Genomic DNA, 27,436 nt, shown 5'->3' on the forward strand with positions numbered 1-27,436 from the left:
CAGGAAGCCTCTTTCAAGAAAGCAGGATAAAGATGGGTAATCCTAAAGCCTCTCTGTAATGCTCTCATGTCTCCAAGATCCACTCTTTTAATCCTGAAATACATGTTCTGATTCATACAAATCCGGATTGTGCTGCAAACCCAGATACGTTAAGCAACAGCGTGACCGAGGAAAACACTGCTGTGTCAAACTCCACTCTGGCAGTAAACCACTGTGCTATATACAGTATATATACAGTATACAGTGATACATATATATATATGGTGCTGGTCAGAATTATTTGCCCCCTTGGTAAATATGATCAAAGATGGCTGTAAAAAATTAATATGCATTGTTTATTCCTTTGGATATTTTCATATATAAAAATAAATAAATAAATCTAACCTTTTATTGAAGTAAAAGAATTGAAAGTGTGTGTGTGTGTGGGGGGGTTATCACATTATAAAATGAATGTTTTTCTCCAAAACACATTGGGAACAATTATTTGCCCCCTTTTATTAAATACTTTTTGCAACCTCCTTTTTCCAAGATAACAGCTCTGAGTCTTCTCCTATAATGCAAATAATTAAGTTTGGAGAATAACTGACAAGAGATCAAAGACCATTCCTCCATTCAGAATCTCTCCAGATCCATGTGGGCGCTTCAGCCCACTCATTTTCTATAGGGTTCAGGTCTGGGACTGGGATGGCCATTGCAGATGCTTGGTTTTGTGCTAATCAGTGACCCATTTTTGTTTTGATTTTGATGTTTGTTTTTGGATCACTGTCCTGTTGGAAGATCATAACTTTTCCCGTTATAAGATTTCTAGCACAGGCTGTCAGGTTTAGATTTTTTATCTGTTGGTATTTGATCGAATCCATGATGCCATGTATCTGAACAAGATGTCCAGGACCTCTGGCAGAAAATTAGGCCCACAGCATTAAAGATACAGTAGAGTATTTCATTTTACACATGGGGTACTTTTTTATCCCTGTATGAACCAAACCCATATTAAGTGTTTGCAACAAGAAAGCTATTTTTTTTGTTTTGTTTCATCTGTTCATACAATGCAGATTTATTTTTTACAGCCATCTTTGATCATATATACACACACATATACATACATATACACACATACACACACACATATATTTTAAAATAATAAAATAGTAAATAATTTAAAATAATAAAATAGAAAACAGCTATTCTTCACATAACTGTATCTTATACATATATTTTTGTGTCACCTGGGTCACCTGGTGCAGGAGAAGGTTCAGGACGAGAGGGCAGGTTCACAGGATTACCCCATTACATCAGTCTGTCTGCATTCTAAGCATCTTAATCTAAAGCAGCAAATCTGTAAGCAGCCAACCTAACTGTGTTTAGCATTCAAGCCACTGTACAGATCTTCAGCTCAGAACACGGAGTGTGTGTGTGTGTGTGTGTGTGTGTGTGTGTGTGTGTGAATGTGCTTGTTCCTCCGTGCCACCATTAATCTCTCCATGCTTTGCTTTAGTGGGGTTAAACACTTCCTCTTCACAGAGTGTCAATTAATGCAGCCAGCGTGTCTGTTTAACAAGGCAGCTCAAAAGAGCAGGCCAAAAACAGCAAGGACACTCTGAAGAGGCCCAGCTAACACTAGAATACCAGAGGGAGCCGGGGATATTGACAAAACTAACCACAGTTAATGGGAGGCCTGCCCAGGGCCCCTGCCACTCCTCCAGGCATCTGTGTAGACCTTCCCTGGAGAGCCCTAAATAATCAGAGAGATTGGCAGTGCTACGCTGGACGGACGCAAAGCCAGCGAAAGGTCATTGTCTCAGACCTCATCAAAGAGATCCGTGGCACGTGTCTGATCCAGCAGAGAACGGTAAGAGAAAGAAGAAAGACAACATATAGGGAATATTCGAGTAAATCTCAATGTTAAGAAATGTTCAATTCATATTTCACCCTCATAATCAATAAATATGTAAGACATTATATTTATTATCATTAAAATAAGGTCACATAATACCATGAAACCTTAATTTCATATGTATTTATTTGATTGCGAGGTGAACATTTCTTGTGAGAAAGATTGTGAGGAAACAATAGAACAGTACACCAATGCAGTGAAATACCCAGAATCAAAGAAATATTATGAATAGTTAAATAACTCAAATAATTATGTTTTAGTATGCATTGGATGTTTTTTTAAGATAAGCAATTGCAGCCTAAATTATTTTCCTTTCATTTAAAAAAAATTGTGCTGCATCATTTAAGTAATTTTCAGCTCTTTGATCAGCATTTTAAAAGGAAAATGAAAACGGAATACCTTGGATGTATTCTTAAATGTCAGAAAATAACTTCAGCAGTTTGGCATCAAGTGCACATGCTGTTGTGAAAACATTTCAGCATCAAGCTTTTATTACCGCTGTACCATTTTTGTCATAAGTGCTAATATATTTTCTCCCTGAATCATCCATTTGACCATATGTTTTAGTGTCTAAAATCTGACTGATCTCCAAGATCATTCAACTCCACAAGCATTAAAAATCTTTGTGCTAAGGGTTGAAAAAGAGATTGAAATGTTCAATGTATCTCCCTCTAGTGGTTTGTCATGTGAACTGACTTGGCTAATACAGTTGCTATGTAAAAGGATAGATATTTATAAAACTAGATATTTAAAGTGTGTGTGTTTACTGATGTTACTCACCTTAGCCAGTACATGTATGTACTTTTTGAGTGCAGTAAGATCGTCTCCACTGATGCTGATGTGACCAGACAGCTCTACACGCAGAGAATAATGCAGCGCTGATTCCAAATCAGACATGTACACACGTGTCCTAAATACACACACATAGAAACCTCTGTAGGACAATCGCTGACATTATGTGTACCATTTAAATCATGAGAGATAACTACATAAGTCCACATGATTTGATTTGTTAACACTTTAAAGGGATAGTTCACCCATAAATGAAAATCATTTACTCACCCTCATGCTATCCCTGATGTTTATGAATTTCTTTCTTCAGGAAAACACATACAAAGATTTTTAGGAAAATAATCCATCTCTGTTAGTCCATATAATGCAAGTAAATAGGTGCTGCTAGGTTGACGCTTGAAAAACCACACACAGCGATTGTGATGGTAATCTATACGCCCCCAGTGGTTGAATCAATGACTTCTGAAGTGAAACGATAGGTCATTGCATCCAGTATACTGCCATTCAAGCGTTCTTGAGAGGGACGTTGTGATGCAAGTGTGTTGTGGAGCTTACACAAAGAAGTGGTGATCCTCTGTGCTTCTGCAGTACCATCATGATCGCTGTGTGTGGTTTTTCGAGCATCACCCATCTTTCATTATACAGACTTTTTTTCTTTTTTTATCTTAAGAAAGAAATTCATATACATCAGGGATAGCATGAGGGTGAGTAAAAGAGAATAAAAAATTTGGGGTGAACTATCCCTTTAAGTGTTATTTAATGTAATCATGCTTTCTACAACAATGATGTGTTATAGTTCAAGGGATAGTTCACCCAAAATGTTTATTTTCTCTTGAACTATCCCTTTAACTAGAAACACATTGTTGTTGTAGAAAGCATGATTACATTAAAAAACACTTAAAGGAATAGTTCACCCAAAATTAAAATTCTCTCATATTTCACTCACCCTCATTTTGTTCCAAACCCATAACTTAGGATATTTTTAATGAAACCTGAGATGTTTCTGTCCCTCCATTGAAAGTCCAGGTTACCAAAACCAAAAATATCCAAAAAGGTTGTAAAATGAATCCATATGACTTAAGCGGTTTAATTTAAGTATTACGAAGAGATATGATCACTTCTTGCGTACATGAGAAACAATGAGGTTCGTTTTAGCATGTTACGAATGCACAAGCTTCTGTGTTTACCATATATGATGGCTTACCATTTGCTCTATGCATATATGTGAACGAAAGCCTAGAATAATTCTGTTCATCACATAAAGTGATTGTATCTCTTCAGAAGTCTTACAGTGGATTCACACTGGGTGTCGGCGTTAACACTTCTCGTTTACTTTGAATGGGTGACGACATGCGCTGCCGAACTGAATTGTGGGTTCTGCTGCGTCGCATCACTGGCGTTGCTTGCGGCAGAGTGCCAACACAGGCGTCAAGTGCCAACACAGGCGTCAACCAATCAGATTGCCCATGCAAATACCCTAGCGCAGATGCTAGCCAAAAGCGATCATCCAACACTGGAAAAGTAATGTGATTGGCTGTTGTCACTATAATCAGCACCAAGTTTCAGACACGCCCTCCATCAAGCGTTGACGCCCCGTGTGAATGCAGTGTTACAGGTTTGAAACGATATGAGGGTCAGTAAATGATGACATTTTACATTTCTGGGTGAACTATCCTTTAAACAAATGAAACTTTGATTTATGAATGTTCAAATATACATATTTGAATTTTCATTAACTACTGATTTGCTAAGTGTAATAAGACTTAATAAAAATTAGCATCCTGTAAAAGTTTGTTCAGTGTATTAATCTAGTCTAAATAAATTATGCATGAATATGTAAATTATGTCTAAATGTGGGAAGACAATGAACAATTTAGAGGCTTAAATGGCTCAATGGTTGATTACTGTATGTCAGCTTGTGTGCACTAACTTGTTAAACGGCCTCCATTCCTCTAGAGTTGAGTTCTTGATGAGATCAATGATGGGAGTCTGGGGTTTGCCTGTCCGCACTACCCCTGGCAACCTCTGGAGGGCATATGTGTAGAAAGTACGAGCTTCACTGAGTCTAAGGGAGGAGAAAAAGGAATGAGGGTCACACAACCACTAAACATGACCAAGTATGAGATAACATTTGACAAAAGAATGTGTCTGTCAGACTCCAGAAGAGCTCAAAATCCATGTTTATAGAGCTGCTCTTTGTTGACTCAGTTCAATTTAGGACAGGAATTAAAAGAAGAGTTAAGGTTAAGGTTAGGGTCTGGATTAGAGCCAGAGATAGGGTAGAGACAGTCACTCTACATCCAAAAACTACTTCCCTACTATACAGTATGCAAAAAGCAGTATGTCAAATGAGTAGTATATCAGAATACATAGCCTTCATAAAACAGTAGGCAAAAAAAATTACCTACCGAATCTGACAGGGCAGAAATAGTGTGTTCGGATTGTATTCAAACTACAAGCATACTTACAAAACATACAGGGACGAGAAATATGTTCTTCATCAAATGCATTACATATGTTGACAGTATGTGAAGTAGAGTTACAGATAGGAAGTGAGGTAAAAGATTTCATTTGTGACTAAAGCGACCAATATATCAGCCAGGCAGATTCATCAACTGATGTTTGGACATTTTGAGATGCATTTTTAAATATGACTTTAATAGAAATTCCCATGTCAAGGAGAGTTTAAAAAAAAGGGTACGCCTGGCTGATTAACAGAAGTGTTACTTTCCTTTGTGTCAATTCAAAACTATAACGACAGGTAGCCTTATGAATGAAAAAAGCCCCAATTATCGTAAAAAATTTAGAATTTGGAATTTTAAGTAAATAGTACAAATGTTTAAAACACTATGTCAGCACTAAAGGCTATTTTGCATGGCATGAGCCGTATACCTTTAAGTAGATTGACAAACAATAAACAAACACAACTCTTATAGCACTATATGATATTTGGCCGAAATTCTACAATTATACCTTTAAAAAAATATTCATTAGAAAACTTTCAGAATAAAATATTTGCCTGGTAAAACTAAAGGCAGGGCACTTTGTAAAATGTTCTTAATAGACAATAGAGTGGTACAGAAATGACAAGGTGGTTCTTACAATGTAAATTTTCATTTCATTTATATACATTATATACTGTTAAAAAATGTGGTGTCTGTAACATTTTTTAAATGTTTTTGAAAAAAATCTCTTATACTCACTAAGGCAGCATTTACTTGATAAAAAGCTTAAAAACTGCTTAATATTTTGTAGATTTCTTCAGGATTATTTTATGAATAGAAACATAAATGTAACATAAATATCTTTACTGTAACTTCTGATCATTTGAATGCATCCTTGGTAAATAAAATCATTAATATATATATATATATATATATATATTAATTACTGACCTCATCTTACTATTTGGCATTATATTTGCCACTGTACCACTGGCTACCACAGTCTCTAGATATAAAACTGACTCCTGAATTCTTGACACTCCAATTCAAACCTTTCTTAAGAATTCTGGAAATTAATCATGTTAAAAAGCTACTTTCCCCCCAAAAAAATATTAATTGTGTCTAGGAATGCATTGTGAGCTTATACTCCCATGTCTCACTTCTCCTGTTTTCCACTATCATCCATTTACCTTTCTTCCTCGGATGAGCAGATGGTGGGTGTGGTGTGCTGATGAGATGTCATTACTGATCATTACCCTCTTCACTAACCCTGGCAATCAAACAATAAACACCACTGTGCATTCCTGAGTCTCTCGCACAGGTGGACACACACTCCCTCATCTACCCAGGCTTCAATCAACCCTCGCCGGGGAGACGGGGCAAAGCCTGAGGTCCCCAGGGTCTGACGGCACGCTTCTGAGACCAGACCACGAGGACCTGTTCCGCCCGGGGAGATCGTGGAGATAGTGTGTGTGTGTTTGTGTTTTTGCGCATGCTACACGAGATCAATCACGCATTCAGACCTGACGGCACGCCATCTGTTGCTCTGCAGAGCAGGGACTGTTTGGCAGGTGAAACGCAAAAAAATGAACACTATTGTTTCGGCGTAGAAGATTAAAACCCCCTCCACACACATGCGCACACCCTCTGCACACCATCAAGAAGGACGGAAACAACATAAGCCAACCATAAATCATTTCTCTTTTGCATTTGTCATCTAAAGAGCCCCACACCCGTGCCAAGTTATTTTTCTCAAACAAGCATAACAAAGCAAGTAAACCTCTGATTTATGCTCCTGGTTAGAAATGATTATGAAAGCTCTGTGATCTTGAATAATGGCATGTATTAAAACTCTGTTGTCTCATTAACATTGCCAGATGTTGTGGAGATTTTTTCCTGCAATGGCTAATGATCATAAAACTGAGAAGATGGGATCAGGCAAATGCTAAATACTTAATTATAAGAATCTAAGAGTTAAATGCCTCGGCTCTAGCTCATGCTTATGCACCAAGAAAGAGAGATTAAAGGCGAAGTGTGTCATTTTGATCTTTCCAATTCAAATCTATATTATTTTTTTATATATAACTGTTTAATAAAAAAACAATCAAAATCTGGAAGTCTGGTTGCTTAGAAAAGTAACAGCACACCTCGCCTCAAAAAGAAACATGATTTGAGGCATCGTTCATGCCTGTAGCACAAACAGTACAGAAAAAGTTAAATATTGAAGTGTAATACTTTTGTTCGATAATCATGAGCAATAATAACAGGTATCCCAAATACTTTCCTCATCTGTCATACGACCACATTCTTTAGGCAATTATCTACACATCAGGCTTAGAGGCAGGGTAGGCGATCTGATCCAGAAACAGTTTTTGTTATGCTGGTTGAAAGTCTCTTCACATCCTGCAATCACTAAGTTAAGTGGTCTAAATGTATTTATATGTATATATATATTCTCTGTGGAAGGCACAGGACCATAAAATGTTCGTCCAATCATTGCATTCAGTCCGAATGCAGTGATACGATGTCCTACCTATCTGTCAACATATGTATTTCCATACCTCCGTGAACCCTGCAGGCGCAGACATCACACTTCAACAGCGCGTTAGTCACGAGCACCGCAACCGAAACAACAGCCCGCTTATGCTGCGCTCATGCCATAACTACCGTAATTTGGAAGAGATGGAAACCTGTGAAGTTATACTCGGAGCGGTTTGCGTTTCAATGGCAACACGCAACACTATCAACTCTGAAATGAATCTGCAGCAGTCAGCTGGTACAGCTCAGCGCTCTAAGTTTTTTAAGTTGATTATTATTGTAATGTTATGTGCTTTAAAACATGAGGTAGTTTAACGTTGTTTCTCGTCTCGTGACGCTTTACAAACTCTGCTGTGTGTGTTCATGTGTTTTGGAGGAGGCGTGGCTTTGGAGACGCTCTGAAGGGAGGGTGGGGTCTTATGCTTTCAAAGCTAGCTTGCTTTTGCTTGCCGCTCCACAAATTGCCTACCCTACCTTTAATTTACATGATTTAAGGGGAGACATGGCAGGCAAAAACATGTTTTTTGTTTTTTTCACTGGTCAATTTTGAGATTTTGGGCTATTTGTCTTCAATAACATGTCTTCTTTCAGACTTGTGGTGAAAAAAAGTCCAAAATACACATTTAGGTCTTTATTTTACTACACTTTATCTATTTGCATCTGTAGATTTCTCCTAAATTCAACAAAAGTTGGCGTTCTAAATCAACATGCTGCTCCGCGATCGCTGTCTGCACCCTGTCATCACATATACCGTTGGAAAGCTCTCTCTCTCCATGTTGTCGGATCCAAATATGGTCATTTCTTTTTTGTACAATGGGGCATTTAACTCTAAAAGCGAAATCTCATTGGCTGATGTCAATTTCTGACAACGTGATTCTACATGGGACCGGTTGTGTGTGTTTTTTACTGTTTTTTTTACTGGGGTTCTGTTCAGTTGAAGGCCATAAATGCTGTGTTATAAGTTTTGATGTGTTTTAGGTGGTTTGTATTGTTGTTGCTAATGATTTGATAAGATATTGTGTCTGTAAATAGTTGTTTCCACTAAAAAAGTGTTAATTTTTACAATGCAAATCTTTAAAGGCCGTTTTCTCAAAATGTTTTTTTTCTCATACTCTGAGCCAGAAATCTCCACTTCAGCAGCACTTACATACACCAAACTTTCCAGATGTATTCCTATCTATATTCTTAAGGTTTTTACAGAGGGATTTGTTCATATATCATTCAGATTCTGATTTATACAACATTTTATACCAAAAAACAGCGCGAAAATTGACTTTTTATGGCTGTTGGCAGTTTTTTCTGATTAATGGAGTGATAAAAAGAGATATCCAAAATCCCCTCAGTAAAAACCTTTGTCTCTAATATGTCAACAAAATGAAACAAGAATTTTGAATCTGGCTTTATCTGGATTTTGTTCAGATTTCTCTTCTGGAAATATATGCAAATTAGCGCATATTTAATGAGACAATGTCTAATTTGCATATATAAACATAAATATTCTAAAAACTTGTAATACAAAAGATATTTGTCTTAATGTCAGTAATCAACTGGGGACGTTTCATGCTGATATCTATTAGTTTTTCTTTTCTTTTTTCTATTCACCTGGGGTGTCTCCCCTTAATTTAAAATTTCCATGAAATCAGTCATTGCAAAATCATGTAAACTGATTTTACATCTGCTGTAGAGATGAATGAAGGAAATGGAGCACTTACACACTTATTCTACTACACATGTATATGGACGGGTAGTACAGGTAGCAGGAAGGAAAATCGGTCACACCAAACCTAGACACCAAACGTTCCTCTGTGTCCAAAACCCTGCGCACAGCTATGTTCTCATACTGCAACAAATCCAATGTCACCTAAAGAAAAGAAAAAAAAGAAAAACAATTCAACGTCACTTAAGAAACGTCACTAATCTAACCTATTAGTACATTAGTCAATTTTGTACAGAAAAATCCTGTTCAACAAAAGTTATTCCGTATTTTTCCATTAAGTCTCAATAGAAAGATTGAAGCTTGAAAATACATGGAAATAATTATGTCTAACAAATTAGTCTAAATCTATTGTTTTGTGTTCCATGAAAGGAATACAGACTTAGAACGACATGGTGAATAAATAATGACATGAATTATTCCTTTATTCCTTTAAATGATCTTTGTGTAAACTGATCTCACCTCTCTCCCCACATAGGAGTTTTTCCTCTCAAACACAAGAGCGAAGTGCTTCACATTGTTGGTCTGAAAAAAGTTGTCGATCTCTGCCTCACTGTGGAGAGAAAATGTATTATATTCAAATAGGTAAAGATAATGTAATGCAAACCGGTCTATAATGAGGACATGGTCTGACTCATATCTCATACACTCATATCCTACTTAGAGAGTTTACTAAAAGCAAGTCTTGAACTAATTTAACTATAACGCTAACTTTTTTTTTTTTTACATATTTAATATATATATTTTTTCAATTTGTGACATGAAGGGCATCCGATGTAAAACCTGTGCCAAATCATGTGTGTGTGTGAAGCGGACCCTGCAAATGAGCGGGAATAACGCTAAGAAAGTGAGAATATATATATATATATATATATATATATATTTTTTTTTTTTTTTTTTTTTATCAAAACACCCTTAAATCCCTCTCTAAACTATTTCTGACATTTCTGTGCTTTATTGGCTTTCAGAGGAATTTAAACATTTCCTGCAATGATTTGACAGATGACACAAAAATAGAGAAATAAGTATGATGCAAATCAAGTTTATGGTGTGTCCTTTTCCTTCCCTATGAGCATATGAGTGACTTTTTGCACAGCAATGTCAACTAAAAGCTCACAAAAGCAACATGTTCACTGACCCTATCGCTTTTTACATTACAGAACTTATTTAATCAACAAAGAGAGGATAAAATATGAGATTCAAGTCCAAATTTTTAAGATTAAAAGTGCAAATAAAAATGAAGATATGCTTTAAAGTCGGAGTACAAAAGTAAGACATTGTGTTCTAACCTAGCTGTCTCTAAAGGTGGACAAGCTGGTGGCCAAGCCTCATGTTGCTTCTCCAATTTATCGATAATGTAGTGCCGAAGGCTTCTCACATCCCTCGAGGATCCTACACGGACATGTTCATACATAGATAAAATTCATCATGCACATAATCATGCACATCACAGATCTTGATTAAGATATTGGATTGGATATTAAAAGGGAAAGTTCACCTGAGAATGACAGTACTGGTAGAGGAAAAGATTTTTAGTGTATAACAATGTAAATTTAGGGCTGTTTCTCACACTAAGCTGTCATGAATTCAAAATACTCTGGATTACTATTATACTACTTTTTGGGGCTAGAGAGCAGAGATTAAGCTACAAACAATCAATATTCATGACTTTGATAGACTGGGTTGTAAATGTTCTGTCATGCTTTATTTTCGGTCAGTAAAATATTAGCGCTAAAACTGTGACCACAAGAATCTGTTGCACTAGGATTTTTCGTTTGCTCTCGAAGTGTAAAAAAATAAAATAGTTGCTGTGGTCTTGCAAACAACCAATTTAATGAACAATATACGGTGAGATATTCAGCTTGCTTTGACTACATGTGGAATTTCTAGTTCCTCTTCCCAAATCCTCCAAAATTCCTCCCAGTCTATTTTGGCTGGAACAGTTTAAAACTTTATATTCCCCCCTTTTCTTCTCTTCTAATCCCTATTAACATCCTGAAATGTGGGAATGTTTCTTACAGACGGAAGAATGTCATAAAGGTTTGGAACAACATGAACATCAGTAACAGAGAGAAATGTTTTCATTTTGGAGTGAACTAAAAAAAAAGAATAAAGAAAAGAAATGCATTTTTACCAGTGAACTGCTCCCCCGTGAACTCGCTGCTTGAATAAGCAGGGAAGAACTGAGAGAGACAGAGGGAGATCATTAGCTTTGCTACTTGAGACCTTCACATCGGTTGCCTACAGAGCCCCACTGACAGCTTTAGTCAACAGTTCTTCCTTTTTACCCCCCTCCCCCCTCTTAAAATTCATCAAAGCTGTGGACTCAGTCCCTTTATAAGAATGACCACTTTATTTTACAAGAAAGGAACACAAACTCATCCTAATCAAAATCCAGATGCGAAAATACCCAACCAGTAGAGGAACATGTAGTGATGATTTCAGGATGTTTTCTTGAAGGAAACTGATGACAGATAATAATTCAAGGAATGGCAACAGCTGAATGTTTACATGGAGAATGGACAAAGAACTGACAGATTCTGTTACATCAGTCCGTCCCTCTGGCTTCAGAATAGCCCAGACCCATAGTGCATGACTGAACAAAGAACAGTTATTCATGAATAAAATGGATTCATCTGTGTGGAAAAACCTCACAAGTCAAACTATTGCAATCTGCAACGGGCCTCATTCATGAAACACAAGCAGAATGAATTTCTGTGTAAATCATTTGTCGAGGCAGCAACAATTTAAGAATGATTTTATGAACAATTTACAGACAGTTTCTTCTAATATTTCATGAGACCCAATGAACTCAATCTACCATTTTTAAAGATGATTTTATAATATCTTCATTTCCATTTAGTCAATTGGAGTATACACACATTCACATACTTAACACTGACATTTTATAAAATATGCATAAGGTTACACACAAGACAAAATTGTATTGCTCAGACGTTGCTTGCATTTTCAGAGTTCGGAACATATTTCATTAAATATCAACTTTGTCTTGAATGTTCCAATTATGTTTTTTTTTATAAAATCAGCATTGCATAAAATGATGAAATATCACAATCATTCAAAAGTTTGAGGTTGGTAAGATTTTTTTAAAGTGTGTTATGCTCACCAAGGCTGAATTTATTAGATCAAAAACGGTTTTCTATTTTAATGTATTTCACAATGTAATTTATTCCTGTGATGGCAAAGCTGAATTTCAATCAGCCATTACTCAGTCTTAAATGTCACAAGATCCTTCAGAAATCATTTGAATAAAAAATCATACAAATTTTAAATATATTTGTGGAAAATATTATTCAATGAATAGAAAGTTCTAAAGAACAGTATTAATTTGAAATATAAATCATCTGTAACATGCATTTACTGTCACTTTTCATCATTTTAATGCATCAACAAACAAAAAAAATCTTACTGACCCAAAACTTTTGAACAGTAGTGTATATATGTAATTTTTAAAAAAACATTTGCAGGTTTCCTTTACAGCTAAAAAACCACAACAGCAACAGTAATTGTACTCCAACTGCACACTACCTTCAGTGTGGGATATCCTGTGATGCCGTAATTGGTGCAAACTTTTCTGTTGCTTTCATCAGCACAATCAATAGCAGCCAGATCCACAGCCGGCTTCCATTCTGCAAAAGCCACACGACACAGAATGCTGAGTTTATGAAACTGAATAAATGCACAGAATGGGGTTGATAACGTTTTTGCAAATCAATTTCAGTTGCATGTTGTGAGGTTGCAAAAAGTAAGTTTAAAGGCTGTGTTATAACAACATATGCTCCAATAACCTTCAACAAAGGGGACTTCCAGGAGTCCGCCAACAAGTGTTTTTGATGAACAAAGATAGTCAGCCTAGATTAGCATCTCCAAAACCTCAAAACTAGAGCAACAGAAGAGGAACAAATATATGTGCACTTCAATGTGGTGGTGGTGGTGTCTCAAAACCTAAACGAACTGCCTATTGGTATGGCTTAAAATGAATTGACTCCGAATGCACCAATGATGTCTGGTAGTCATACTCACTTGGCAGACATCTATGTCACGTGATACACACTATTTAAGCTCACTATTGGTAGCTCACTTGGCATGTCACTCACTCGTTTACTTGGTAGACAGCTTAGGTTTTGAGATATTGCTTGTGTGTATAGGTCAACGCCTTTGCACAAACTAGGTCATTATATCACCTAGCTGCCTGTGACCAACAAGCTAGACTAGTTTAACAGCTTAGTGAAAAATTATTGAGGTTATTATTAAAAGTTGCAGGTTGAAGGTTTTCAATGTGTCAGAATTCAATGTGTTGCATAAGATACAGCAGGCTTAAACCTCTCACAAAAACATCACATTCGGCAAAAATTACAAAAAGTGATTGTAACTAGCCGAATGTGTTTAAAATGTCCTTTAAACCCTGTAGAAGATTACTGCCATATTGTGTTTATTTCTTTTTGTTAACAGTGGTGGCTAAAGATACCAACAATGCCATAGTTTTAGTATTGTAGTAACACAAACAGTAACTATGATTTTTCGGAGGAATCCGGTTACCATGGTAAATGATATTGTAAAGGAAGTCGACTATTTTGCACTGAGGCTACAGGGACACGAACAGCATTTTTACTTTGCAACAGTATCTTCACGGTATGGAAATATAGGGCATACTAACCTTTAATATCTCTGGCGAGGCTTTTCCAGGTGGGTGAGAAGTTGATACAGTGTCCGCACCAGTTCGCGTAAAACATCACGAGACGAGTCGCGCTGGAGTTATGCAGCACCGAGTCCACATTCTCCGGTGATAAAATAATAATTTGATCCGACGCTGTGTACAGCCCAGCTTCGGCGATTAAAGGACAAATACTTAAAAAAGAAATAAAAGCACATAAAAAATTGTTAGATGGCTTTAATTTGATTTTTGTCGTGTAACAAGACGTGGCACCGCAGCTCCACCGCGCCATCTTCCCTTATTTCAGGTCAAACTCAACAAACTCTATTAGAAAGTGATAGAAAGTTTACTGCGACTGGTCACACGTTCAGCTCCCTCCCACTTAACTGTGGCCAACGCTCGCTCTCTCTATCTCTCTCTGAACTCTAACGTTACTTCATAGCTAAACAAACCAAACATGGGTCATGGGTGTTTTTAACACTTTAATGTCACAGTCGGTTGATTTTTTTTAAACTAACAGATGTTTTTCTCTCTTGTCCCTGGATCAGCAAACACAGAACGTTCCACTAACATTTTGGTTCCCGTTTGGCTTTTTTTTCTTTTCTTTTTTTTACCAAATACGTCCTGAACGTTTTTTTTTTTTTGATTTTAGTTTTTGCAACCATAAAATAACGTTCCCAGAACGTTGCCGGGAGGTTATTTTTAAATAACAAAAATAATCCCATAATGGTTTTATGGTTGCAAAAAATAAAACCTAAAAAGAACGTTCCTTACATGTTATTATTTGGTTATCAAAAAAAAAAAAAAAAAAAAAACTTTTTTTAGTAACGTTAGGGGAACGTTCTGTGTTTCGTTGATCCTGGAACTTGGCAAAATCACTGTCGCCTGTCAACAGACCCATCTGTTCAATCTTAAACTATCAAAATGAAATGTTTAAAACTATGGCAGTCTCAACAAAGAGTAAAATAAATAGTTATTATTAAAAAAAATGTAAAAAAATAAATAAAAGAAGATTTCCATTGTACACAAATTTAAATCGTCCCTCAGTTGTGGCGTTATTGCCATCGCGAACCAAAATCTTCTAACGTGTTTTCAAATATTCTGAACAATGAAACATGAAGATAAAACAAATACAAAATAAAAAACCAGAAAATCAAGCACCAATTTTATTATTTACAGACTTAACATGGAGGGAGGCATATTGTATTCCATGTTTCCTTTTTTTTCCCTCACTGATGCTTCAGGCATAGGCCCTACTGTCACATATACAATCATTTCTGAATTTAAGTAATCTCAATTGTCATAAGCCTCTGAAATTGTTAAATGCCCAATTCATTCATAATTTATATAATAAATATATATTTTTTAGTGTAGTCTTAGTAAGCCAGAGTAGGTTTGGTCAATCCTGTAGTTCTGTATTGACACCTTGATCTATTCGTTTATAATCACCCATTGCTCAAATATTGACATTGCATATGCGCATCTAGTCCAAAGTTTTTGACAGGACACATTCCATCCAGGCAAACTGTAAATCAATGTTGATACTGAAAGAGGCCGTGGTTCACTTTTGGAGGATGAAACTGACATTTTACACAAGGCACATATCCCGAATACAGCACACTTTGCTGATCCATTAGCATTAGAGGCACAAATCTTAGCTTTTTTGTTGTGAGAACAATTGAATGCGTTGAACTAGTGTCGAACACAAAATTACACATCGAATGTCTTTTTACTGGTGACTTTGGCTTGTCCCACCTCAGAGGTAACAGTGTAGACTTTCTGGATTGTATCCAACGAATAAAATCATACAATATCAAAATTTGAGATTATGTGTAACTGATATTATTATTCAATGCAATTTATATAAAAAATTGTTTTAATTATTAACAATTTAAATGGCAAAAAAATTATAAATTGTCAATTGTGCTTCAGTTTTTTTGTTCATTTCATTTTTTTGTTGTTGTGTTAAACATGCATAAAAACACTTTTCTTGACAAAAAACAACAAACAAAGATGGACGTGCTGAGCCCTTGAGAAACTCCTTTAAAAGAAAACAAACGTGTCCTTGGGCCAGCAATAGTGCAACTACCATTTATCTTTCCTTAAAAAGACAAAAATGTACTTTAAAAAGGAACTGAAACAAACAATCTCACAGCAAATGTTATGACTGAGAAATGAGATCATCTTTATTTACAATTTCCAAAGGATCAGTTCAGTTAACAAATTTATCTATAATATGTACATGGAAGCAAAAGGAACCATGCCCATTTTCACAGCAATCTTCCATGAGTCCACTCACAGGAGATAGGCATCGACTCTATTTACATGGGTAAAACAATTTACAAGTCTTCAAGTGCACGTCTGTCACTCACAGTACATCATTATAAATACACATACACTTACGGGATGAAAAACATTTCTATGACCTACCAATTTAAAAGTAGAAACTGATTATCAAACCATTTGTGCCACACAAATCCTAATTTTCCCTAAGGCAGAGAATTACCCGCCCATAGTTAAAAGTTTAAACTTAGCCAAAAAGACTATTAGTAGTAGCCTATTCGCGGAACGAGGTAGAGATCTCCGTTACCTATTAGACGTGCTATTGGATGAGCGACTGATGCTGGGTATCAGAGACTCTGTTGCTGCATAGATGAAGTTTAACCCACTGACACGGCACAATACTCTAGATCTAACCTCACAGGTCACTAAAGACTACAGACTGGCTCAGAAAGTACAGCTTTAAGAGAGGTGAGAAAGGGCTGGTTACAGCTAATTAAACATCTCAAGACACTATGATCATAGAACGTTTCTGATGAAACCAGGATTATTATGGGAGACTGATTTACAAACAAATATGTACATCACAGTATTTGTAGATAACAGTTTGGTTATAAAAACAAAATGGACGTGCTGAGCCCATGGGCAATTCCTCTGTAAGGTACACAATGTGTAAAACGCCTCCTTTAAAAGTAAACAAATGAGTCCTTGTGCCAGCGATAGTGAAACATTACCATTCATATTTCCTTAAAAAGACAAAAATGTACTTTAAAAAGGTTCTGATGATGGATAGTATACACACACAAATTAAGGCTTTACTTCTTACAATATTAGAGGTTTGTCCAGCTATGAAGAAATAAGTTAAGACAAGATTAAAGCCAAAGGGACCGTTGTGACAAGTCAAAGGAAGGCTGGGAAAAGTCGCTCATGCATGAGCAAACATAACAATGGAGGCACTTAAAATGAATGGGATAAAAGGCAAATGTTGAGGCTAGACCCAGCATGTCAGTGTTTAGCACAGTTAATGTATGTCAAATTCAATCTTTTGGCATCTAATAACCATAGCGTGTGTTGCCAATACAACATTGCTTGTAGGAGCAAAACAAAACCATTGCGAGAACAGTTTTCATGTAGCTTTCAAAAAGCGGTTAAATATCATTTACATATTTTTGCATTCAACATTATCTTGCATCAAATCCCTTTACATTGTATTGCCATTTAAACATTCAAATTGTACTTATTGTGCTTAGTTCTGCAATTAATCATGTCAATGGTAAAATAATCTCTTTTCTTTACATACTTTCAAATGCTCCTTTTTTAAAATATAAATTAATAGGATTAAAAGAAAAAACAAGGATTTGTTATTATACAATCTAACTGGAGATAGAAACAAGTCTGTAAGTATTCAGGCCTGTCTTGATTTGATCTGACCCATTTGTATTTTTATAAGACTTGAGAATGGCAGAGCCAGTTTTAGCAGCAATGATGAACAGACACAGTGTGGGGAATCTGGACCCAAACAGCTGCTACAATTAACACCGGAACACCAGGAGTGTTCATCAGACTTCCCGGATGAGAATGTGATTATCTCCACGACAAGTCAGACCTCTTGACAGGGTGTTATGGCCTTGAATCCTGAATCCACTATAGGTCTTGTCATGGACTGCAAAAGCAGACTGAAAGGGAATTCCTCTCTAAATGTCCTTTTATGCCAAAGCCTGGATTTTATGTTTAACCGAAGGTACCTACAACTTTTCTCTGTACAGACGAGAGCATCATCAAAGAGTTCTTTTGGACGACTTCTCTTGGATTTGGGTCAGAACGTCAGCCGTGTCTTTTAGCAAGGCATCAAAAATCCCATCAGCTAGCTGCATCTTTACAAAAAGTTCGTCTTCGTCATAGTTTACCCACTGGGATTCCTCCTCATGCAACTCCTGGACCTAGAAGTGGAAGAGTGATTATGGAGTTATGCATTTAGTATAAACTGCATACTATCCTTACCATAAGTAAGCTTAAGTGGCAACATTAAAATAGATTTACTCCATGGTCAGCAAGATTTTTGCAATTTGAAACACTAGCATTCTGAATGGGAAGTTAAAAACACTTACTAGAATGTGGTCAACTCGGTCTCGCTTTTTCCGTCCAAATTTGATCATTTTCTGCCAGTCTGTTTTCTGGTTCTGCTCTTTCTTTAGACCACACAACTTTAATACCTCAGTGGTGACAAATTCCTGAAATAAAATAAATAATAATACTTCAACATATATACATATTAAAATAAATAAATAAATAAATGAAATAATATACAATTATGTAAGTAAGGTAACACTTGTGTCCTTGTTACACATTACATGTAGTTACTATAGTAGTAACTATAAATTATGCATAACTATAGCCAACTAACCCTAACACACTGTGACAAGGTAGGAATATTGACAACTAAAAGCAGTATTGACATCTTGCATACCTGGACTGTTGTGATGTCATTGGGGCTTTTTACCCGATGGAAGTAGGTGGAATTAAGGCGACGTGGCTTCATCCATTGTGGCAGATTAACTTTCGGATCTTCTGCATAGATGTCTTGAATGACCTCCCATGATAAATCAAAGACGGTCTGTAAATAAATACAACAGCAAACATTTTTATTGATTTTCCTGGAAAAGTTCACAAAAACCTTCCCAAGGCTAAACAGGCACAAAAATGTCAGAATCTCACTCCCTACCAGTTTGTAGCTTCGTTGACATTGAGCCTCCAGTTCACTGGCTTCGGCGTCTCCTTCTAGGAAACTATTAGAGGGTTGAGGTTTGGGTACTGCAGTCAGACTTGGTCGACCATGACCCAGTTTGCAGCTTTTCCAGATTTCTTGAGTAGCAGCGATGACCAGTTTCTCCACCTCCTGGACAGTGTGAGGAACAACCATGGCAGGCTCCTCTGGTTGCTTCATCTGAACAGGAAGTTCAGGCCTGGGTGGTGTTTTGACCTGTTCCCCTGCACCCAAACTCAGGGAGCTAGAAATCCCATCTTGCTGTTGTTGAAGTTTTTGCTTTTGCTGCTGTTTCCGTGAACTGAGACCAAAGTCCTCATCGAACCAGTCCTGCTCGTCACCAAGGACATCGAAGAGCTCTCGGCTCAGCTCCAGCTCTGCCAGACGTTTAGCTAACTCTTCCTGTCCACTTGTACCCAGGACAGGGCTCTCCTGTTGAAGAGGCATAATTAACATTCATCAAGATCACCTCTTAACAACCTTCATCAAGAGAAGATCTGATTTAACTTTACATGTTCTATTTGAACTTTGAAACACACTGCAGGCCTAAAAAGAAGGTTCCAAGGTAACATCAGTCTTTGTGTATATGTCAGTTCAGCTGGAAATGTCAACTTAAGCATTACACATCAGCAATGTTATCAGTTTGTTGGGTAAATCATTCACTTGTTTTGAATAACTTTAAAGACTGTTTTTTTAAACTGGTTTCTCATTTTATCGAGTTCTATAGGATCTTAAGATTAATCAAAATAGTCAAAGTCACTTACAGGTCTGTTGCAATGCTCTGGAGATGAAAGTTCTTCCTGATCATCATCAAAGAAGGTGCGGAAACTGTCCGTCTTTGTTTTGGATGCAGACCTGCTCTGAGACTTGAAGTTGTTGCTTCTAAGTCCATCATCTTCATTGATGAAGTCTCTTTTCAACTGATTAGCAGCTGATAACTTCCCCTCTTTGTCTTTCTTGATCTTCTGAAATTGCTTCACCGCATCACTTAAGAAGTTTTCCACAAGTTTATCTGCAAGGGTAGTCAAAGCTCTTTTGTTATTCAAGTCTTCTCTATTGTCTAGACTGGCCTCCTCGATTGAGATGTCACTGGATTTCTGAAGACCATCAATTCTGGATTTATCACCCTCAACCAAAAGGTCCAAAATGACTGCTGTTGGTTCCTCTTCCTGCTTCTGGTTTTTGGATGTCCCTTTATCCAAATTATTGAGCAATGGAACGACTTCAACAGATGCGTCCTCGAATTTGAGAATGACATCCCTGTCTCCGCCGTTAGGCACTGTGTGTGGACCTTTGTCACAGTCCTTAATGATATTGCAGTCAATATCGTTAAAATCCAGGTTATGCTGAGATTTAATAAAGGTGCTTTGCCCAGTGGAAAGCTGTTTGATGTTGAGTTCCAATGGCTTTTCATGCTCATCCAAGGGCTCTCTGGCCTCAGGATGTAAATCTAGGTCAGATTTTTCTCCTTTCATTTTGTTTAGCAGATTTATGTGCTCCAACTGCTTCTCTGAGCTTTTATTTTTTCTGTTTGGCTGGTCATCACATGATGAATCTTCATCTTCTGTTTCTGGACTGGCCTCAAACTTCTCTGGAAGACGAGAGATCTTGTCCGGTGGGGCAAATAAACCATGTTTTTCTCTACACTCGAAGTATACCACCCCATCATACGTTCCATTGTTACTTCCCTCAGGGTTGTCCAGTTCAACCCCAGCCCAGAATCCATTGGCGAAGTTAGTTTGTCCCTTGAATCTCAGTGTCCCTGGTTGTATATTACTCACCAGAACCCGGTCTCCAATGCAGAAGCTTGGCAATTCGTCCTTTATTGGCAAGATTGGCATTTGGGGCTGGGGTGAAGTTGGACATTTTGATGGGCTGGTGATGTCTTCTTTGGAGCCTTTACCAAGGCTATTCAGGTCTGCATGACTTTCAGTTTGGAAGCTGCCATTAGAACTTCCTGATTGGACACTTAATTCTTCTTCAATTTCCTCTTCACAACTGTACACTGGAGACTTAAAAGATTTTTCTTTAGGCTCTGGGGCAGAAGGTGATGTAGGCTTTGATTCATGGTTATCCTCCTTGAATGACGACCCAAAGGAAGACTCAAAGTCATCGTTATAGCCATCACCTGGGGGTGATTGTGAATCTTTCATTTTTGGTAAATCCTCCCTCTTGGACAACAAGAAGTCAGGGGTATAAGAACAATCTATGCCCGAAGGAGTCTTTTCAGCTGAAGGGTTGACTATATCTTTTGATTTCGCCACAGGAGATAGGTTTGAATCAGCAAATCTCATACTCTCTCCAGCTTCTGCAGAATCTTGAAATGTTGGCTTGTCATCAGCATCCTGCTCAGACAATCTTTCCTCTTCAAATTTGGAGTTCACATCCTTTAGCATCTGAAGCCCAAGATCCAGTTTAAGCAGAGGATGAGAGTGCTGGTCAGATTGGTCATTCTCAGACCCCTCTGTCTTTGCATATTCCAGTTCCTCCATAATCCCAGACTTGTGGCAAGAGACCACACTCTCATCTCCTGAAAGGAGGTCGTTGGCCTCTGGCCCAGAATGCTCTTTGATTGAGGGGGCATCTTCTGACTGGTGGCTTGGATATTCTGGACTATGCAAGCTCCTCAAAACGTCCATATGTTCTGGACTTCCCATAACTGGGGTTGGAGTGACTGTAGGAGGATCTTCATCTGAGGAAATGTCATCATGTTCTGATGAATATTTATGAAGTCCTGATGGTGCAACATCATCTGCGAACAAAACCAGACACCATGCAAAATTATAACATTATGTATCCGTTTATTCTGTTTCGAAGCAATATTCTCAATTTCAGCATGCATGTGCTGTAGTCTAAAAGGCATTGCACCTTTATCTGCTGACCCTTCCGTGGGCACGGTCTCTGATTTCTCAGTTTCTGTGACAATCTTCCAGTTCTTGCTAGTCTCGGGCCTGTGAAAGTAAACACGCATCATCCGTTATAAGCACAAAAGACAAAAAAAAATTTGAATGAAGAGTGAATTAAAAGGACTGGTAAATGTCAAGGCTGACCTCTGAAGAGGAGGGGGTTTTATCCGAGGCTTTTCAGTGGCTGACGTGGGAGTTTTAATCTGGGGTTTGGTAGCTGGAGTGCTGTCAGGCTCTTTACTCAACTCAGCTTTGGTCTTCTGAATAAAGTCATTATATGACTGGGAAACCATAGGAAGAGACAGTCACAAACATTAACACATACAGCATAAGAAAGTTATAGTATAGCCAATTAAAATAATGAAAAATTGCAAGAAAAGTAATTTATTTTAAAGCAACAGCATAATGTTCAACAGAAATAAGTGAATATGGAAGGTGCTGGTCGCTGACCTCCAACTGTTTCAGTAGACTCGCTTCCTGAGCTTTCAGACGCTCTTTTTGCCTCTTTTTTTGCTCTTTCTTCAGTTGGTACACCACTGATTTGCGCTTGCGGAGCTCGTCCTTGAGGGCACGAATGCGACTCTCAATATCACTCTGATCAGATGTGGTCTCTAAGGTAAAAGTACAAAAATATTATACAACCTCAGCTAAGAAATATGAAGTTAAACTATTGTCACCACCAAAAACATGGCCTCATGTGGCAATACATATTTTATAGTCTCTATAAAGATTAGAGGCTAAATAAAATATTTAAATATTATAGATGGACAATGTTTGAACCATAAAAGGAGCACAGTCTCTTTCACACAGATAATCAGTGAAAGGCAGGTGCACTCATCTGTGCTTTTACAACATGACTAAGCGGTTTGAGCCAGAGAAGTGCACACACAGAGCTAAACATCAAGCATTATATTTTGCAGGCACAGTGTTCCTCTTCCAGTCTTCACACCTCCAATTTAGTATAGATGTAAAGAATAAACCGGACCTAATTAAATTAAACCTAAAACAGACGGGCCTTAATTAGTAATGAGAACTATGATTTGAAATGTAAATAAAGCAAGGAAAAAGAAAGACTAAGTATTACAAGTGAATAAGAAGAGGTAGTCAATTTAAAAGATTAGAAGAGTCAAATGCTACATGAAACTGAGTATTCTGGAAGTTACAATCTACAAGGAAAACAGGCCTAGACAAGAGCAAATCCTGATTATTTCAGAAGTCAGCTGGGTGAAGCAAGGATCTTACCGGATGGAGTGGCCGAATGAGGGTCACAGGTGTGGGCCTCACTGGTCTTGGATTTAGAGCACACCTGCATCTTGCTGCTTCCACTAGTGCCAGGCTGGCTACTGTCTGAATGATGAAGAGAGCTGACTTTCCCTGGAGAAGACTGCCACACACACACACACACAAACACGAAGAGGGATCCAAGGTCAGGACATGTAAATCATACTCACCAAAGAGAGCTATAATCAACCCTGTGTAATGTCACAACAGATTAAAAACAACTTGTGCTTGTAAGATGCAAACAACTTTGCAAATCCCAATGCTCAATATTCAATAACTGCTCTAAAAAATATCACTTATAAACATGCAGCATATTCCATGTTTGACTTCCTGTCCTAACACCTATACACTTCAAGTGACAGCCACACTACTGACTGCTCATGTACACAAACATTTGCATGGTAAAAATGGGCAAAAGATTCCTTAGAGATGTGTGAGGCTCATATCAAATGATAAGAAGCATTTAGTTGCAGTTGTTTTCCTTAATGGTGCCGATAATTACATATTAGGTTTAAGGGGGCATTTACTTTCACACCGGATTGAGATAGGTGTAATCTAACTGAAGGAACAAAACAAACATTAAATTACAGTATTTTGTATTCACTCAACTAACAGTTGAGCACTCTAAATAGACAATGTCACAAACATAGGGGGCAAATACTTTTTTCTTCTAAACAAAACTATTTGCTCTGCAGGTTCCATTCACCTGTTTGCTGTCAGTGGAATTAAACTCAGGTGAATAGAGGGTATCAGGGGCAGGGCTGCTTCCCGGCTGAGGAGAGTGGAGCTCAGAGACTGGCTGGTCTGAGGAAGGGCTTGCCAGCTGCTCTGGAACAGACAAATCAGTGTGCACACTGGACACAGACAGGGCTGGAGAGTCATCTTCACTGACTGCTTCTGTGAAAACATGGATGAAGATATACAAGATGTAACAGGTCAATTTATAATCTTTGCTTTGACGCTCTTAAACACCAACATTCAAAACAAGTAAACAGAGTAACCATAACACAGTGTGGAAACCTTTCCAGGGGCTAAAAGAGCACATTAATAAAAGGCTGTGCTGTACAATGATTTTACCCCAATAACAGATGTCGTTACACACAAGGTGAAGTTCCTAAAACCCCCTTAACCATGATATTACAACTGTAACAAAACTTCTAGTGACTTTTTTTATAAAACAGAAAAAGGGAAACAATGACAACAACTTTTTTAAAATAACAATCACAGTATAAATTGTAGAAAATAATAAGGCCTAACTTAACCAGTTGTCAGTAAGATTTTTTTTAACGTGTTTTGAAAGAAGTCCCTTATACTCACCAAGGCTGCATTTAATTGATCAAACATAACCTCATTTTATGAAATATTAATTTAAAATATCTAATATTTAAAAATGTTATTTATTCCTGTGATGGCAATTTTAAGCATCCATTAGTCTTCAGTGTCACATGATTCTTCAGAAATCATTCTAATATGCTGATTTGGTGCTCAAGAAACATTTCTTATTATCAAAGTTGAAAACAGTTAATAACTATGCTAGTTAATTTTTTTGTGGAAACAAAGGATTTTTTTTTTTTTTCAGGATTCTTTGATGAATAGAAATTTCAAAACAACAGAATTGATTTGAAATGGAAATGTTTTATTCTTTACTATCGCTTTTGATTAATTCCTTGCTGAATAAAGGTATTAATTTCTTTCAAAACAAATCTTACTGACCTACAACTTTTGAATGGTAGTGCATACGGAGTACAAAAGATGTGAATATATTTTCCAATTTCACTTCTTTCACCTTGCCCTGTGGGACTCTCTTGTCCACCGCTGGTTTTACTGTGCTCACTTTCCCAGCTGCGCTGCTGCAGTGGTGTTCTGTTGCGTGGCTGCTGCTGTTTTTCCCAGGCTGCCAGAGCCTGCTTCTCCATGCGGCGCACTTCAGCCTCCTCTGCATCCAACCGCTGCCTCCACTCGAGAAGTTCCTCCGCATGTCTGCGCCTCTGCATCAACTGCTGCTCCCTTTTAGTGAGAAATCTACAGGACAGAGAGTGAAAGAGACAAAAGAGAGACAGAAAAGGCAGAAGGGAGAATAAGATTGTGTAAAGCAAAGTGACACAATTTGGAGACATCCCACCACAAGAGCAGGCAAAGCAGACGTCCAAATAATGCCACTCACCCACCTTCTTCAAACAACAGATTAGTCTCATTTCCAAAGGATATGCAAACAAACAAACCCAGACAAACAAACACACACACACACTCACACTCCAAAACATGCTTCCCAAAAGCCTCCGATTGGAGACCTGCATTCATTTAAATGGGGGAAAGTGGCAGTACTGTGCCTTTAATGTCCTTATTAGGGTAAAACTCATGCACCTGGTACAGTTCATATGTGAAACACACAGAGATGACCACCTCACAAACTGAAACACACAGGTTCCACCCAGGGTTTGACAAAATGTTATGCTTTTGTCTCTGTAAGAGCAATCCTGCAAAGGAATTATTTTTGATACTGTATTTAATTTGCACTAAAGAACCGTTTGTGATTTTTTTTTTTTTTTTTTGAGTGCGAATCACAACAGAATTCCTGCTATTTTTGTTTTGCACTTCTTTCGCATAGCGAATTTTCAAATGCTTTGTCAAATTATTTGACATGCTAACAAAGCACATTAAACTGAATAATTAGCATTTCATATGCTCTACTGAATATTATAATATATTAAGCATTTTTAGCAAGCTGCACCAGGTAAAACTTGTGCTTCACTTAAGGCAGATAATTTTTTCAGAGGAAAAAAAAGTCCTTCATGCATCATGATTTTGGTCTGGGAGATCAAACCCGCCTGCCTTTTTCATTGAGGTTTAAGATAATTAAAAACATGTTAGAGAAAAACAAATGGCTTTATCTAAAAGCAATCGCCTTGCTTCGTGAATACAACGGCCATCTGCATCTAACCATAAATTCTATTATGTTGCCTCAGTCATATATACTCATTAGCTCATCGCGGGCTACACTTATTTAATCAGGGGCTGGAGTTAAGATTTACTGTGGCCATTGGGCAGATGAAGAAGTCCTAAACTAGCATTATTCAGAAGCATACAATATATCAGTCTGCCCGGGCCTGTCTGAAAAGAGATATTCCTTCTGGTCTCCACTCACCACAATACCAAGTTTAAGAACTGATTTAACAGAGACAATTTTTCTGTGCAGTGCATGGGTGAAGCTCACGAAAGTTTAGATTGTATTTCTAGATTGTAAGTCTAGATTGTATTTCACTACAAAATCAAAAAAAAAAAAGTATAAATGCAAAATGATAATGAAGCCTATTTTTTAGGATAATCAATATTTGTATAGTGATTTTCATGACAATTAAGCTACTTAACTTACCCCCCTCCTCATTAATTCTATAAATAAACATTATTTGTTTTGCTGTTACAGCAATGACAATCTAATATAAAAATATATAAATGAAAAGTAAAAAAAAAAAAAAAAAAAAAAGTATAAAAAGTAAAGCATCTTGAAGCATTGTGGTAATTTGTTCTTAAATGTCATGAAAATGCTGCACAAAAACATTACTGGTCATAAAACAGGCTTCATCTAAGCAAACTAAATTTATTGTTTTCCATTTGAATTTGAGGTGAAATTTTTACATTTTCGTGAGATTCACCATTTATAAATTACACACATATATATTAATACAAGACAGACCAGCAATAAGGCAAAGACTGGATTTGACAGGATCACACCACAGAGACAAAAAAACAAAGGACCCAGAAATCACTCATTTAACCCACCATGATTTAAACAAGTCTGATCTTTGGCTTTGGGATTGACGACGGTAATCAATTTCAAGAGATTTGCCTGTATCTGTTCAACAAATAGACTCAAAAACCAATCATGAAGGATTTCGGTAAAACATTGAGTCATTAGAAATAAAAGATAATCTTCCCCAGTCAGATAAATAACTATGATTGATATTTAACTTGCTTTAGCCAAAGAATCAGCTTATTTCACCATGGTGTAGCTGGTTCATTTTCATCCATCCATTCATCACTGCATTCCTTTTTTCCTGCTTGTATCCCCACCAAACATTCCCCCACCCACCCAGCTGTGGCAGTGGATGAACAAAAGCATGCTCCATGGGAAATAGGTGCTGAGAGAG

The 27,436-nt window shown here is 37.3% G+C and overlaps 2 protein-coding genes across 11 annotated transcripts in view; both read right to left on the reverse strand.

The window, feature by feature from the left end:
* Window positions 1-14,485, reverse strand: part of qsox1 (quiescin Q6 sulfhydryl oxidase 1) — a 29,648-nt gene extending 15,163 nt beyond the window's left edge. The window contains exons 1-8 of the mRNA XM_082189033.1: window positions 14,061-14,485; window positions 12,932-13,032; window positions 11,517-11,565; window positions 10,672-10,774; window positions 9,845-9,935; window positions 9,381-9,529; window positions 4,617-4,751; window positions 2,675-2,804 (exon numbers count right to left, since the gene is read on the reverse strand). Coding sequence (XP_082045159.1) covers window positions 2,675-2,804; window positions 4,617-4,751; window positions 9,381-9,529; window positions 9,845-9,935; window positions 10,672-10,774; window positions 11,517-11,565; window positions 12,932-13,032; window positions 14,061-14,349 — 1,047 coding nt within the window. The 5' untranslated portion in view covers window positions 14,350-14,485. The remainder of the gene's footprint in view (window positions 1-2,674; window positions 2,805-4,616; window positions 4,752-9,380; window positions 9,530-9,844; window positions 9,936-10,671; window positions 10,775-11,516; window positions 11,566-12,931; window positions 13,033-14,060) is intronic.
* Window positions 14,486-16,218: 1,733 nt separating this feature from the next.
* Window positions 16,219-27,436, reverse strand: part of cep350 (centrosomal protein 350) — a 37,813-nt gene continuing 26,595 nt past the window's right edge. For all 10 annotated transcript variants that reach the window (XM_082188967.1, XM_082188966.1, XM_082188968.1 and 7 more), the window contains 11 exons: window positions 25,075-25,310; window positions 23,995-24,185; window positions 23,250-23,391; window positions 22,458-22,618; window positions 22,152-22,288; window positions 21,970-22,052; window positions 19,866-21,853; window positions 19,060-19,533; window positions 18,805-18,951; window positions 18,446-18,568; window positions 16,219-18,277 (listed from right to left, as the gene is read on the reverse strand). In XM_082188967.1, coding sequence (XP_082045093.1) covers window positions 18,116-18,277; window positions 18,446-18,568; window positions 18,805-18,951; window positions 19,060-19,533; window positions 19,866-21,853; window positions 21,970-22,052; window positions 22,152-22,288; window positions 22,458-22,618; window positions 23,250-23,391; window positions 23,995-24,185; window positions 25,075-25,310 — 3,844 coding nt within the window. In that variant the 3' untranslated portion in view covers window positions 16,219-18,115. The remainder of the gene's footprint in view (window positions 18,278-18,445; window positions 18,569-18,804; window positions 18,952-19,059; window positions 19,534-19,865; window positions 21,854-21,969; window positions 22,053-22,151; window positions 22,289-22,457; window positions 22,619-23,249; window positions 23,392-23,994; window positions 24,186-25,074; window positions 25,311-27,436) is intronic.

The sequence above is a fragment of the Leuciscus leuciscus genome (genome assembly GCF_965113295.1).
Source record: "Leuciscus leuciscus genome assembly, chromosome: 13".
In the NCBI taxonomy this organism is placed as follows: domain Eukaryota; kingdom Metazoa; phylum Chordata; class Actinopteri; order Cypriniformes; family Leuciscidae; genus Leuciscus; species Leuciscus leuciscus.